This window comes from Notolabrus celidotus, chromosome 21 (genome assembly GCF_009762535.1).
Source record: "Notolabrus celidotus isolate fNotCel1 chromosome 21, fNotCel1.pri, whole genome shotgun sequence".
NCBI lineage: Eukaryota > Metazoa > Chordata > Actinopteri > Labriformes > Labridae > Notolabrus > Notolabrus celidotus.
The window spans coordinates 16830110-16845863 of record NC_048292.1 but is presented as its reverse complement, the minus strand read 5'-3'; the positions used below and the strand labels follow the sequence as shown (position 1 = coordinate 16845863).

At 40.3% G+C, this 15754-nt stretch overlaps 1 protein-coding gene across 2 annotated transcripts in view; it reads right to left on the bottom strand.

Annotated features, from left to right (window-relative positions):
- The window catches only part of LOC117805359 (ELKS/Rab6-interacting/CAST family member 1-like), a 216451-nt gene that overhangs the window by 122247 nt on the left and 78450 nt on the right, over positions 1–15754 (bottom strand). For both annotated transcript variants that reach the window (XM_034674050.1, XM_034674051.1), the window contains 2 exons: positions 13146–13286; positions 7996–8189 (listed from right to left, as the gene is read on the bottom strand). In XM_034674050.1, coding sequence (XP_034529941.1) covers positions 7996–8189; positions 13146–13286 — 335 coding nt within the window. The remainder of the gene's footprint in view (positions 1–7995; positions 8190–13145; positions 13287–15754) is intronic.

Genomic DNA, 15754 nt, shown 5'->3' with positions numbered 1-15754 from the left:
AGCTTTTGCCTGGGAACGCACACTAATGATGCCGTGCCAGAGACAAATTGTCCATTACAGAACAATATAACACGCAATAAACTTCTCTAATTTCCCATTACTCAGGTTTATACTCTTCATCTCTCTAAACCACCTTCATTTTTCTCTCTAGTCCCCCCCCTCTCTTTTCTATTTTCTGTCAGCTTCGTTTTCTGTTTGTCTCTCCCCACCGTGGTGTCTGTTCTTCTTTCCTCTCCCTCTGTCTCCATCCGTTGTTTGGTTTGTGTCTTGTTGTTTTTCCTCCCTCCTCCACCTTCTTTTCCCTTTTCCTCTTTCCCTGTTTTCCACTCATCTGTCCAAATCCTTTATTTTGGCCCTCATGGCAAATTTTCAGCTCCATTTCCCCTCAGTGTGAAGTCACCCAGTCTGCTCCAATTACCATCCTAGTTACAGAAATAAATAACCTGGTAGCATTTCAGCTGCACTTACAGCGTAGAGAAGGTTGATTTTTAACCTTGTTCAGACTCCATGTGATCTTTTTATCAGTAATGTTCACCCTGCTCTCTTGTAGCCCAAGGTTAGCCTTGTTGTCTAGCCAAGAGATGGCCACAGGCTAATGTATCCTCCTCTGATGTACCTGTTAGCTCGAGGCTAAGTATTATAATTCACAGCAGGGTGAGGCAGCCCTGGGATAAAGTCAGAATTAGTACACTTTGTGCTATAGGGTCAGTGCTTGCAGCTCCTTGTTGCTGATTATATCTTATTAATCTGACATGAGGGATGTTTGTAATTTATGACCCTCCAAACGACCAGTTATAATATCTTACAATTATAAAAGACAGTTGATTTTTGATGCAGGTCTTAGAAATAACACGTACATATAAAAAATTATAACTGTCTGCTCAACCCTTTCCCAGTAACTAAAGAGGGGTTAGACGGAGTCCTGGGGAAATGCTACATTCAAATTCATACTATTTTTCCGTGACTACCAACCCTAGCTTTAAGGTTTAGCAATAATTAAAAATTAAAGAATTTGGTTCTACCGCAAGCTAAATATCACTTGACTGCATGTATAAAGTTTGGTGGTTGTTGTTTATTTGTGTCCAAAACAAAGAATACAAGCCTCAAGGTGTATTAAATATATTTAGCAGTGTCTACTGCAACAAAAGCTGCTGCAGCTAGCATGACCGGCTAACTAGTTTAACTAGAACCACCAGCGATTGATGAAAAACAGTTTAATGTAAGCCGTGTCCTCTGTCAAGTTTTCATCTATAAGGAGAAAACATAAGGTTCTAGTTTTGAATTTGGCATATCTACCGTAAACAGTTTTGGAACTCAATGTATGAAGCTAAGATTAGCCTTACTCGACGCCAAGCTAACGAAATCTGTATGCAAAAACAGCAGGTGTCATGTAGCATTTAGAAACCACTTATTGTCTTAAACAAGGAACAAACTATGATAGAAACTACTCCTAAATGTAGGGCATAAGACTCTCCTAATAGTTTTCAGTCATCTGAATTATTATTAAGTATTCTGTTGTTCCCCAGAAGATGGTGCTCAAAGAAGAAAGGAGACATTTCAATGTGCAAAGCATGCTGGAGACTTATATACCCCGTTTCCATCGAGGCAGTTTCAGGGCCGGTTCAGTGCAAGTGCTCAATTGAGAACAATTTTTTTGTGTTTCGACTGCGAGAGAACCGGCTCCAAGCCAGGAGAAAAGGTTCCAGAGCAGCACCAACTCTTTGCTGGTCTAGAACCACAAACTGCTTACATCAGGGGCGAGGGACGGGGTTGCCATGACCAAAAAGACAAACCAAACAAGTTTCCGCCATTGTCCTGCAGCGAAAAAATAACAAAGACGAAGTTAATGGATTCCAAAGCTAAGCAGTGGTCAGTCGATCTTGCGGTCTGGTCTTCGCAGGAGAAAAAAACAGGAGCAACACCAGCAAGCATGCTACGTTATCCGCCATCATTGTTATTGTGAGGGAAAGTTTGTACTAGCGCCGCTGGGAAAAGCAGTAACATAGAAGTGACGTCATGATGTAGCTCTTCCGCAGGCTCGAGCGGCTGGAAAAAGAAACTGGTGCCGAGTTGGTTTGCAAGTTGAATCAGCTGCGAACCAGCGCAAACACCAGCCTGGAACTAGAACCAGGTTTGCTTTGGTCAAAAAGGGGTAATAGTGAGGTGGAAGAGTCTCGTGGCACCACTTTTTAACACCTTCCATTCTCGTTAAGTTGTAATCATGCATTGAAAGAAACTGGTTCTGGTTTGAATAAAGAACTACACACCTTCATAGAAACTGCACATTGCTGAACACCATGGAAGTCATGCAGGAAGTTTGAATCTTTTCCCATCTACAACGTATATTCTGGAAATGTTCTGTACGTGCTCATTCAAGTGATATGTTTCTCATTGTTGTTATTGATAGACTGTCCAGCTTAAAAGCAGCAGCAACAGTAACTAAGGGGGAGGGGCTTAACACAGAGTCAGTTCTGCTCTTTTCTGACCATTTCACTTATGCCAATGTTAAACCACATGCTTTAGTAAGCCAGGGACATTCCCCCCATCATACATCAATCAGCTCAATGCAACCACATAAATATAAAAAGCATTGTACATCATAACACCCTGTTATGTAACCTCTACAAACCACTTTCCTCAAAGCAATGACTGTGGAGGAAAGTTACATTTCTTCATAAAAATCTACTTAATCTTAATTTGACTGTTACAGGATACTGCGGTCATACAGACGCTGGCAAGTCCAGATTTAATGGCTTTACAGTTTCCTCAAGTTAGCCTTAAAGTTTTAGACATTAAACATTAGCTGCTTTATTTAGTTAGAATAATAATCCACAGGGAAAGAGGAATATTGTCCAAATACATGTGGCGAAAGGAGTCAGAGTACCACATTCACGTCTATCTGCAACTTTAAATGGTTCCTGTGTTACATTATGATGTATCTACAAAGCTAGTACTGCTGTTAATCTGCATTTCGGCCACTGACTCACACAAATACACTCAACATCCACCAGTTTGAAGTTAGCAGGTGCTAAATTATTTAATGTCTTCTACTTCTACTGGCCAGACTGAGACACAGAGAGGAAACAGTGATTCTCCCTAAAATCATTAACATCCATTAGTCTTACAGTCAAACTACAAAACACAGACAGAAAGAGAGAGAGAGAGAGAGAGAGAGAGAGAGAGAGAGAGAGAGAGAGAGAGAGAGAGAGAGAGAGAGAGAGAGAGAGAGAGAGAGAGAGAGAGAGAGAGAGAGACGAGAGAGAGAGAGAGAGAGAGAGAGAGAGAGAGAGAGAGAGAGAGAAAGAGAGAGAGAGAGAGAGAGAGAGAGAGAGAGAACAAACAGACAGAGAGAGAGTAGGTGAGTTTTGAGGGAGAGTGGATAGAGGTTGTGTCCAGAGCAGAAACAGGAGAAAAGATTAAAGAGACAGAAAAAGAGAAGATGTGGACGGAAAGTGTACGATAGATCAGAAAGCAAAGGCTTCAAGAATAATTCAGATAGACAGCAGGACCAGATTTCAGACAGCTCTGATCCATCTAACCCACTAAGACAAAGTTTACTCTTACAGCTCTTACTAAAACATCATCTCTTTTCACACAGATGAGGCTGGAGTCGCCTGAACCCTGCTTCACTTGATGTAACCCCAGCAGGCTTCTTACAGACGTACTCACAAACAACAAACAGGTGGAATGAACAGAGGGCAATAAATACTCAGGTAGACGAATAAAACAGAGATGCAGGCAGGGCAGGCGGGCAGGCATGCAGAAAGATACTCAGATATAGACAGAAGACACAGTAAGTAAGAGTAAGTAGGACTCATTGAGGTAGATGTAAGCTGTGTCTCAGTTCAGGGGCAGACTGATTGCATCACAGTGGCGCAAAGCTGTCCCGTTTGAAGGCTCCTCCAAATGCGCCCTATTTTTTCCAGGCCATGAAGGATGCATTGGAAGGATGCATAGCCCAACTTATCCCGAGAGTGATTGCATGCCAATGCAAACGAGATGGTTGACTTTCCAGCAGCTGACTTTTCAATCTAATGTTTTGGTTTGAACTTAATGAATAGCTGGCAAGACAACATTTAAAAAGTGGGGACGTTTTCGTGGCGTTAGTTATGTTGGGTAGTTCCATAGCTTTCTAAATTGATAGGCAACAGGAGTAGCGCTTAGTAACGAGAGGATAACACTGGGAATAGCTGGTGATGCAAACAGGAAATCAATAGAAGACCAGACCGTGTCATTTGAGTTCAGCCTGAGCGGTCTACGCAGTCTAAAAGAGCCAGGTCCTTTTAGGTTGCGCCCTTCGAAGGATGCTACCTCTGAATTGGGACACAGCTACAGAGTACGTAAGAGACAAGTTAGCAGGTAAAAGAGTAGTTAGAAACAGACAAACCATTCCCGTTAGCATAGAATATCAACCACTAAAAATAACCGTGAGCTGTCCAGACTCCTAGTAAAAAAAAAGGGTGTGTTAAAACTCTGCGAGTCAGGCATCTTCGGCTGAAAGTAAAACAAAAGTGAGGCGTGAAAACAGAGCCACTGAATGAAAGAGTTGCATCATTGACAGGAGCAGAGGCTCAAAGAGTTGCACAGCAGAGACTCTGGTGCCATACTGTGCCCTCGTTTTACAAACTTCAGGGAGCAGACATGCTGCGGTGGAACAGAGGACAGAAACTTCTACTGATGCACAGATGTGTAACAACACAACTCGCCCAGAACTGAACTTAAGGGGATTTTTTTTAGTTCTTATTTGTATTGTGCGGACAGTTCCAAAAGATGGATGAGAGAGGCTTGGTGAACATGCAACTGTTGCTGCAACTCTTTGATTGTGATTATTAGTGAACATACTCAGCTCAGTCTCATGTGGAAAAGGCTTAGAAATGAGAAGAATCTTAAGAATTGTATTTCTCATTACAAGGAAAAAAAGATGGTTTGCTGTTTTCTTTTATGTTTTAATTTGGGAATTTTGGATGTGTGTATGTTTGTATGTCTATATATCTTTGTATATATATTTCTGTATGTATATGTGTATACACATTTTTTATAATTAATATTTTTATCACACTTTTATCATTGTTATCATTATTATTATTTTTACCTTTATTTTTTATTTTTTTCCTGATGTTTTATGTTAAAGGTGACATATCAAAAATCGACTTTTTAATGGTTCTTTACCTGAAATATGTTTCCTGGCATGTCTACAAACCCCCCGAGAATGAAAAAAATCCATTCTGCCCCTGTTTTGATTTCTACACCTTTCTGTAAATGTGTGTGAAACGAGCCGTTTCAGACTTCCGTGTTTTTGTTACGTAACAACAATATCCGGTCTGTCACGGAGTCAGAGCTCGGAGCTTGTTCAGCCCATAGACTGTATAAAATAATACTGAATCCCTCCTCCGTTTTTCATTACCTGCACAAATGTGTGGTAACAAGGAGCTTAGGAGGGAGGCATGCTAGTTGTAGGCTGTCTTAATAAACACAAAGGTCGGTTTTACTCCCCACGTCTGCAGATTTGAAGATATAGTGGATGATTTTTATTTGTCATGGATAAGTGCTAGCGCTAGTTAGCATAGCCACATAGCTACATGTTCGTAGCTGTGTACCAAGACACACGTCTACATACTGACAAATAAAACAACAAGAAACGCTAAATCTATGACCAATCCTTCAGAAAGGTCCTGCTACAGGCGCCTCTCCGTCAGGATCAGATTCAGAGGGTTGAAGTAACGTGATCTGTGAGCAGCGTGTATATTCAGCCAACATGTAAACATTAGATCAACGTGCTGGAGAGCCGAGGCCACACCCACTTCCGGAGGGGGCGTGGTCAGAGGGAAAACAGAATGTTCTGATGAGGAATGAAGAAGAGGGCTTTTCAGGCATGCCAAAATCTGATTTCAAAGTGTTTTTTTGAGCATAAACTTTAAAGACATGTTTTGGGGACCTCTTAGACCAATATATATTGATGAAAAAAGCGTGATATGTCACCTTTAAAGCCCGAGTCACAAGTGTGGTCACTGTTATTTGTAATGTTGTCAGTTCGACATCAACAAATATGTTAATGCAGCTATTGTTTTCTCTAATATCTCGACTTGTATTTGTTTAAGATTGTCTTAGGTTAAGAGGATTTTGTACCTTGTTAAAATATCTAATCATATGTGCAATGTTGAGGCCACTATAAAAAAGGTGCTCATATATGTATCTGTTACCATTATTGTCTAATCCTGCGAATGCTAATAAAAATTAAATATAATAAAATTAAAAAAGAAGAAAAAAAAAGAGAGATCTTGAAAAGTCACATTTTTGTCTTTTCTTCTCCTTGCATCATCTCTAAAATGTCAGAAAACTGAATTTTTAATATAAAAAGAAAATAAGTATTTAAGTTAGATGTTTTATCTTCTATCCTCGACTTTGGAGCGACCTCCCTGAGGAGATAAGGCACGCAGAGTCAGTGACATCTTTTAAATATCTTCTTAAAACCCATTTTTACAGACTAGCTTCTATGTGACTTTATCTTTCTAACCGCTTTTACTTCTATTTTATTATTAATTTTAGTTTTTATCCAACTAATTCACTGTCTTAAATTTTATTAGATTATTTTATTTGATTGTTTTAATTTATTATCATTATTTTTCTTTTATTGTTTTAATGTTCCTAATTCATCCCTTGCACTTTTTCTAATTTCCCGGATCTGATGTCGTCCTTTTACTCTGAAAACCTCTATATTGCCTTTTTAATGCTTTTATTTACTTCTCCATTTTTATTTATTTTTATTCATTCATTTATTTTTCTGTTTACCCTGAAAAACCTCTCAACAATGATTTACTGGTCCATTGTCACACCTCTCCATACTGTTTAATTGACGTGCATTCCCTTTAAACCTCCTGCGTTGCATTTTGTTTTGCATTGATCACATTTTCTCCTTCCTGTCTGTCAATTTGTTTACTCTGCTATTGAACTACCCTTTGTTTGTCAAAGCACTTTGTAAACATTTGTTTTTAAAGGTGCTATATAAATAAAGTTATTATTATTATTATTATCTTAATTCTGAGGTATGTTTGATTTTAGATATGACAATTAACTTCAAATTGATCATTCTGAGAGGTCAGAGGCTCAAAAATTGGCTGTTTCGCTCAAATAATGCAGAATAAGTTGTCAAGTCTTACATATTGTATCTATCGGATGTACTCAGACAACATTTGAGTCTCAATGGAACAACCTCTGACTCAACTTGTGGTTCTGTGGTCATTGAAGTTCACTTCCGAATGAGAAAGACTGAGCCACTTTGGGTAAAATGGTCTGTCAGATTTGTTACTTAAGCATTTATTTCCACATTACTTTTCCACATGGGGCTGGTTTCTTTCTCAGTGCTCTAATATCCCGTCCTCGGAACAAGCAGAGTGAGTTTTGTCGTGCATCTGACCAACAGGGCCGCCAGCCACTCACGTGCCCAGGTAGTCCCACACCATCCCCCCCACTGGCTGCTGAGAGGCAGCAGGGGGAGTGGCCTGATTTCGCGACGGCTGAGAGCGCCACAGATGGGAAGCTGAGGGGGTTCTGAGGGAGGGGGGGGTGATGGGCGCACGCACACGCATACAAAGGAACCACTCACGCAAGATGTAGAATCACATGATTGCGTACACACATTTGAATAAAGTAATGAAGAGAGAAAAGATGAGCGATGTCAGAGGAAATGAAGGAGAAAAATGGGGTAAAGGAGGGGAAGAAAGGGTGAGAAAAAGGGGCGACTAAAGAATTAGTTCTGGAGGGAAGATTAGCACAGACTGCAACAGTTTGAAGCTTTAGACTGAATGGAAAATGAGTGGACTTGTAGTACAAAATGTTTGCTTCAATACAACATGTTAGGACAGTTTTTCTGGTTTAGGTTGAAGAAGGAAAAGAAGAACGTGCAGTTATTTCATGGGAAGTCAGTTTCAAACATATTTTTCCACAAAGATTTAGCTCCTTCACCTCGGGGTGGATCTTTCTATCCCACTCTCTCACCTCTCCAATTCATGAATCTTTTTCTCCTTGTCGTTCTTCTCGTTCTCCATCTCCCTCAGGATCTCCAAAAGCCGCTCCACCTCGGACTGGGCTTTCCCAGCATCCTCTTTGTGCTGGGCCACTTCCTCCTCCAGGCTGGAGATGCGGTTGGAGAGTTCAGGGCTGGCCTGGGAATCTGACGCTGCACTGTGAGCCTGGAAGAGAAATTAATTATTATAAATAAACGGAGGGTTAGCTTTCAAAATTAGGTAACTACTATATGACGGTCAAAATAAGAAGGAGATGCCAATAACAACAGGGAGAGGTGGGAGGGATTTAATGAAATTGAAATGTGCTTTTATGAAGTGTTTAAGGGTGTGATAACTCTTTAACTGCTCTCTGGATGATGCAATGACATTCACAAGAGTGCCTCTCAGGACCAAACAAAAGAGCTAGGACATAAAGACCAGACTTTTTAGAGACACTGTATTCAGCATTTCTGGTGGACTGTGGCTGATGTTTGTAACAGAGACACCTCAGCATTCTGAGGCCTCATTGGCTGAGAGAAAGTTAAGAGTAAATCAGTGGTGCAATACCAAGACTCTGAGACATACAGTATTCAAACAGGATGTAATGGATTTATTCCAGGCTCCTTGTTCTGTTTAAAACACAAGTATTGATCCAAACATGTAAATAATGAGTTCTTGAAGTATGTACAGAATGCAGCTGAATAGGGTCTTTTTTTTTTTAGTAATCCAGGGTTAGTTTTTTTTATTAAAACAACAATCCTCAGCAGCTCTTTATCATTTCTCCCCATTCTTCAGAATACTTATTTTGAACCTTTTAAACTGTTTTTATTAGCAACAGACGAAAGAGTCATAAAGACATCAAACAAGAGGAGTCTGCTGTTGCTGTTTAAAAAAATATATCGCTTTTCATTTTTCATCTCACTGATTAGAATCGCTTGCTGTGTACCGTTCTTCAGTTACTATTATTTTCCTACTTATGTAGGTAAATGTAGTTTTATTTTATTTCTGGGCAGCTGTGGCTCAGCTGGAGATTGGAAGGTCAGGGGTTTCATCCCCGGTCCCGCTGTCCACATGCCGAAGTGTCCTTGGAAAAGACACTCAACCCTGAAACTACCCCCGTGGCTGTGTTATCAGTGTGTGAATGGGATTAACTAATACTGATGAGCTCTTTACGTAGCAGCCTCTGTCATCAGTGTATGAATGTAATATGAATGGGTGAATCTGACTTGTAATGTAAAAGTGCTTTGAGTAGTCAGGAGACTAGAGAAAGCGCTATATAAAAAAGGTTAATTTAACATTACAGTGTGTTATTTAGTTAAACTATATAATGTCTTAGGGCTAGGGGTGCAACGGATCAAAAAACTCACGGTTCAGATCGTATCACGGATTTGAGTCACGGATCGGATCATTTTTCGGATCAACAAAAAAAAAAAAAAAAAAGAAGACAAGACAAATACAACTTTGTCCCTCTATTTATTTTGTAAAACACTTTGCCCATTAAATAATAACAACATTCAACTCAAAATGTACTGCATGTGCAAAGCACCCTATCTGTGGGCCCAGTCCTGCCTCATTCACTGCATTTCATGGCATGGCAAGTGAAGGAGCAGAGGAACTTAAAAAGTTGCACTCCATTCTTCTTTCATTTGCTGATTTTCACCGTCCACTTTTCTTTGAGCAGCAAACTGAACACACCGTTTTATTCTAGGGTCCTACAGCTGGCAAAGTGCCAACATGCGAACTGCTCCATAAAGAAAGTGAAAGTTTAAAATTGCACTCGCAGCAGTGGACTCTAAGTGACCCAGTAACAGCCTGTCTGCGTATCGTTGACATGGAGAAAAAAATTTCGGTAAACACGCGGTGACCCGACCAAAACACAGAGTGAAGGAATAACAGTTCGGGGGCCACAAATAGGCGGCCGGATGCGGCCCGCGGGCCGTGTATTGACGGCCTCTGGTCTAGTGGGTGCGCGACGGAATTTCATAACGTGGCTCAAGCACATTCAGCATTCACTGTATTTCACAGGGAAACCAAAATGCTCCAATACATGTGACTTCCAAGATGCAGGAGGGTTATAATGTTCCTCTGCTCCTTCACTTGCCATGACTACCACTGCGCTTGACGAGTGAGTTGACGCGCAACCTTTTTTTTTTCCATCAACCGATCCGCGGACCACGTCCGTGCCGAACCGTGGAGAGGCATCCGTACGTATCATGGATCAACGATGATCCGTTGCACCACTACATAGGGCCTGATTAAATAAAGGATTGTGCAGCTTTGGCGCCCATCAAAGGGTCAAACGGTGCATAATTCGATAACCATAATTACTGTGATATAATTTTTCTCACAAACAAAAATGTTCGATAACAATTCAATATAAATAAACCTGTAATTACGCCCCCAACCACTGGAAAGGGAGGGAGGCGCTAATGAGCCGCTAGTTGCCACCCAACATTAGACAGAAGAAGACCGAATTGAACAGCCAATCATGTCGCAGGGTGAAAGGTAGGCGGGGCTTAAAGACGTTTGGCGCTGAATGTAAACACAGCTGAAACAAGTGACACTGAAGAAAACTCAAAACCTAACAGCTCAAAGCACAGTCGTTAGTCTAACCCTGTGTTGACTCCAGGTTAACTATGAACTTAATACACTTCATTTAATATCTTACAGGATGTGGGCAAAGGAAGAGCACAGGGTCAACTTCTGTTGTGCCAACACGTTTACTGTCCACCTTAGTACAGCTGAACACTGAACAACTGTGATGAATTCACTGCACTGTGGGAAACAACATCACTCTGTAACCCTTTAGTAATCATAAAGGGGAGTGCACTACTCAAAACAATATTTTATAAACTTACACACAGTATACAATTTAATATATCTTTATTGTTAATTTAAATCAAATTCGACATATTACCTCAAATTGAGTAAGAATATTTCAATGTAAATGAAATAATGATCTGATATTTATCGTGATAATTAACGATATTGACTGACATGAAATATTTTGAGATAATTTTTTTTTTTAATATTGCCCACCTCTAGTTTGCATACATTTAGATTATCCATTATGCATGAATTTGGAGCAAAGCAGGCTTTTTTTCTATGCAAAGGAGCCTCATTGCAACCAAGCAGCAACCTCCGGTCTCAAACTATGAAGCCCAATGCGGAAGTGTTACAAACTGCAATTCATCGAGAATCCGCTTGAGGCTGGCGGCAGAAACACCAGAAACCACATAGACACCAATTCAAAAATGACGATCTTTGCAGCATTAATAAACATGTTTACAGCCTGGTTCAAAAAACGGCTTGGCTATACGAAGTTTTTGCCCAAATAAGGACATGTCTGACTTGACTCCCGGATGGGAACACATAGCTGTTGGCTAAGAGGCTCAAACTCCACCTCTCTACGTCACACTTTGACTGGTTGAGTTCCGCTTTTCCAATATGGCTGCCGCCGTCGATTGGCTTCAAAACAGCACTCGGGAACAGATGGGTGACGTCCCAGATTCTACGTCCATTATTTATAGTCTATGATTGCAACACCTAATTCAGTAACACTTACACTAACAGCCCCAAGCAGCTAGTGAAAAAATATTAGCCGTCTGCTAAGAGTTGGTGGTTACTGCACCGTTTAGCACATACACTTTTCAGTGATCAAAACATTGATTACATCTCTGGATGACCTAATAATACTGTATCTGTACATTAAGTCTGTTAATATTACTCTAACATGGCTTTTATTATATTCAGGGCTTGAATCAGTCTGGGGCTGTCTGATTGTAAACCCCTGCAGCTTTTTGTTAAGTCGCGCCAGGACGTAAGCTCACATCCATCCAGAGTCGACTTCCATTCTGAGTGAATTCCCCCTCGTCTTTACTCCCTTGGTGTTTTGGGCTTCAGTTTCTTTCCACTTACTCAACGCTAAAAGTACATAATCATGATTTATATTAAGATTAGCTGGTACATAAGAAAACGAATATGGTTTGAAGAAAATAAATAGAGTAGGAGTGTCTGTCTTCTTTCTGCTGACCTGCAAATCTACACCGAAAATGAGGAAAAACAAGGAGAAAAGACGAGATGAAATAAAAATCAAAGAAAAAAACACGTTATAATGATCTTAGAGGTTAGAACAGCTGTGTGTGTTTCCCAGAAGCAAATGTTGCTCTTGGGATGGATCGACTCTGTGTGTATAAGAGTGTGCACGTCTTGGTCGCACAACACAGAACTCTATTAGTTTTGGAAGAGTGTGAGAGTTTGTACAGGTCTTTATGTGGAGAGGAAATGTTTGCGTGTCTCACAATATTATAAGAAGATCTACGTGAAGGGAAGAAAGAGGGAGATAAAGACAAATCAGACAAGAGAAAAAACCTCACACTATGTCACACGCATATTGTCAAATCATTCATGCACACACACACAGACACGTTTCAGTCTTTTTTCCATCCAGGGTAGCAGAAAGAGACTCAGAAATAAACTCTGATGAGAGAAACACCAGAGATCCACTGACACCTTTATACACATTCACTCTCCCTGTCTCACAAACACAGACACACACGCAGACACACATATTCAGGGAGTGGTGGCGCTGCTGTCTTCTCCACTCTGTGAAAATGGCTGTAAGGCTGTCAGCAAGCCGTCACACACACACACCGTTTTATGGGCTGCTGTGAGGGAGAGAATATGTGATATGCAAACTCACACACTTTCCCTTTCACACTCTCACACACACACACACACACACACACACACACACACACACACACACACACACACACACACACACACACACACACACACACACACACACACACACACACACACACACACACACACACAGCCATCTGTCTTGAAAAACAGTTCAGGGAAGGCGAGACAAAGACGACATGTTCTTCAGTTTGAAATCTTCTCCATTGTGTTCAGTGTGGTCTCTGTATGAATTGTAATTCTTCAGTCACATGAACATTGTCTGTCCACCTTTTGGATTCTTATCGTAGTAAAACTATTGGGCAATTTGTTTTGGGAGTCAAATTTGTTGATTACATACAAAAAACTCCGCACTAGAACAATGATTTATGGAATGAGTCACGCTTGTCAGCATTTTGCGCAGTGGTGCAGTTCGTTTGTTCTGTGTTAGCTGACCTTTTTGAGTTGGTTCTCAAGTTTGATGCACTCCTCTCTCTTCTGCTCCAGGCTGATCTCAAGACTCTTCAGCCTGTTCTCCTTCTTCAGAGTGGACGAAGCCAGAGAGGACGCCTTCTCCTTCAGATCCAACACTGAAGTCTGAAAGATTCAATACAAGAGACAAAGAGAGATGCAGGTGAAGCAAACAGCAGAGTCTCTTGGTGCTGTATAATGAGCTCTTCTGTGTAGTGTAGTGCCTTGCTCATTAACAGTATTCTAATGAACCAACATAACAGGATATCACCAGTTTATTGTACCTTGAGTTATGATACGCTTTTGTAGTTTTGGTTAACGTTTCTATCAAATAAATTAACATGAAACTTCACAAAGTTTTGAAATTTTTAATTAGGAAAATAACATGTAAACTTAGGGGATTTGTTTCTGGTGAGTCTCAGTTTCACTGTTAATATTAAGTTACACAGATGCTCCACTAGTTTCATCTGTTTATATTAAGTAACACAGGGACGCTGGAAGCCTAGCGGTCTAAGCACCCCACATATAGAGGCTATAGTCCTCATTGCAGAGGTCGCCGGTTCGACTCCGGACCGCAAGCATTTCCTGCATGTCTTCCCCCCACTCTCTGCTCACCACGTTTCCTACCTCTCTTCAGCTGCCCTATCTAATAAAGGCAAAAAGTCCCCAAAAAGTATAACTTCAATTATATATATATCAAGTTACACAGAGTCTCTGTTCTGATTTGATCTGTTTGTGATTAGTCCCAAATTCACGGTGAATAATTAGTTATACAGAGGCTCTTCTCTGGTTAATTCCAGCAGAATGAACCCAAGAAAGAACCTAACTTTCTTGTAATTTACTAGAAATTATCAAGTCTTAAGTTTTTGTCAAATAAAAACATTTTGATACGAATTTGAACATAAATATAAAAAGCAAGTTTTATCAGGACTGTCCTGCAGACGCGATGAAAACAACTTAAAATGCTCCGTTCTTCTGATGCATACTTGGAAGTCAGGAAATTAAAATGTTGATTGGCTTAAGTGACCGTGTCAAACAGAGTCGTCACTCAAGTTGAAATTTTGGGTCTCTAACCATTTATTAGCTGCACAAGTATATTTATATTTGTTTTTAGAGATATGGATATTTTTTGTCAGATTCACACTGATGTGAGCTACAGCAGGATGTCAGTGAGCAGACTGTGCTCTGCCTGCTTTTGCTCTCCATATGGACTGATTTTCCTGCATAGAATAAAGTCTCCTAACATGTGATTGGTTATTACTACTCAGATGTAAAGCAGTACACCTGCCAAACTTAATTTAAGGCTCCTTGACAAAGATCCTATATTTTCATTTAAAAAATGTGAATAGAGATTAGGGTTTTTTCATAACACGTGCAACAAAGTGACAGTCCCTGTGTCTCGTCCTTGATGTACTAATGAATTCAAAGAGATCAGTTTTATCAGTTTTATCACAACCAGCAGGAAAGGTGGCCGTTATTTCAAGAATTACATCAAAGCTATATAAAACTTGAGTTATCCTTTAAAGCTGACTCTGTCCCTGATTCTTCCAGACTCTTTCCCATGACTTGTCTGTTCTCTCACTCTTCCACCTCAATCCCTCCATCTATGAAGCCTCCCTCCGTCTTTTCTTGTCTTTTTCCTCTTATGGCAGTCCAGTGAAACCAAAGGGAGAGACACTCAGACGTGTAATTTCACCCATGACTGACAATACCAACTCTGACTACGGATCCTCATGTTTGACTGGGCCCCGGTCAGAAAACCTTTCTGCTTACTCTGATTATAAATAGAGATGTACATATATTATTGTTGTCAGACAAACCCAACATCTGTGTTTAGCAGTGCAGAAAGGAATGCCTGTTTTCTCCCTGAGCTTTCCCATGTATTTCTCAAATTATAAAGGGACTGTAACAGGTTTTATGACCCGGCAATCACTACGAAGTACATGTCAAAAAAGACATGGAGGACATTTTACTGCAGCAACATGTCTGCATTTCATTTTACAATGTTTTTCTTCTTTTTATGAAGTAGCTGAGAAATACAGCCAAGAGTTAAAAAAGGAGATCAATAGTACTCCTTGTCGGTACACTAAATATAAACTGGAGCAAGAGGACATTTAACTGAACAGGAGAGGCAGACGAAAGAGTGAATCTTGCTCTGTTCCAAAGGTAATTTACCCACCAGCAACTAAAACATTTTAAAAATCAACAAAGGTTTCAGACGTTTTAGTCAAATCAAATCTCTGATGTGAAAACTGTAAATTTAAGGTTTTCTTGGGACCTCCTGATGGTTCTAGCTTCGTCTTTTCTGCACATAAATGAGCATCAATTCTGGTTTTCAACTCTCAGGAAGACTACTCTCCTGAAATATTTGAAAGCAATATGCACCTGCAACCCATGTTTCTGTTCTTTTTGCACTAGTGGTCCTAAATCTAGGTCTGTAATCTATGTCCTGAACTATATCAAGATAAACTCAGATTAGTGACCCAATGAAATAAACACTAGTTGTAGTTGTTTGTCGGGTAATTCATTATTCCCTCAACAGTCCGGGAGAGCAGCAGAGGAGAGACAACCAACAAACTTCTTTCTCTTATTTG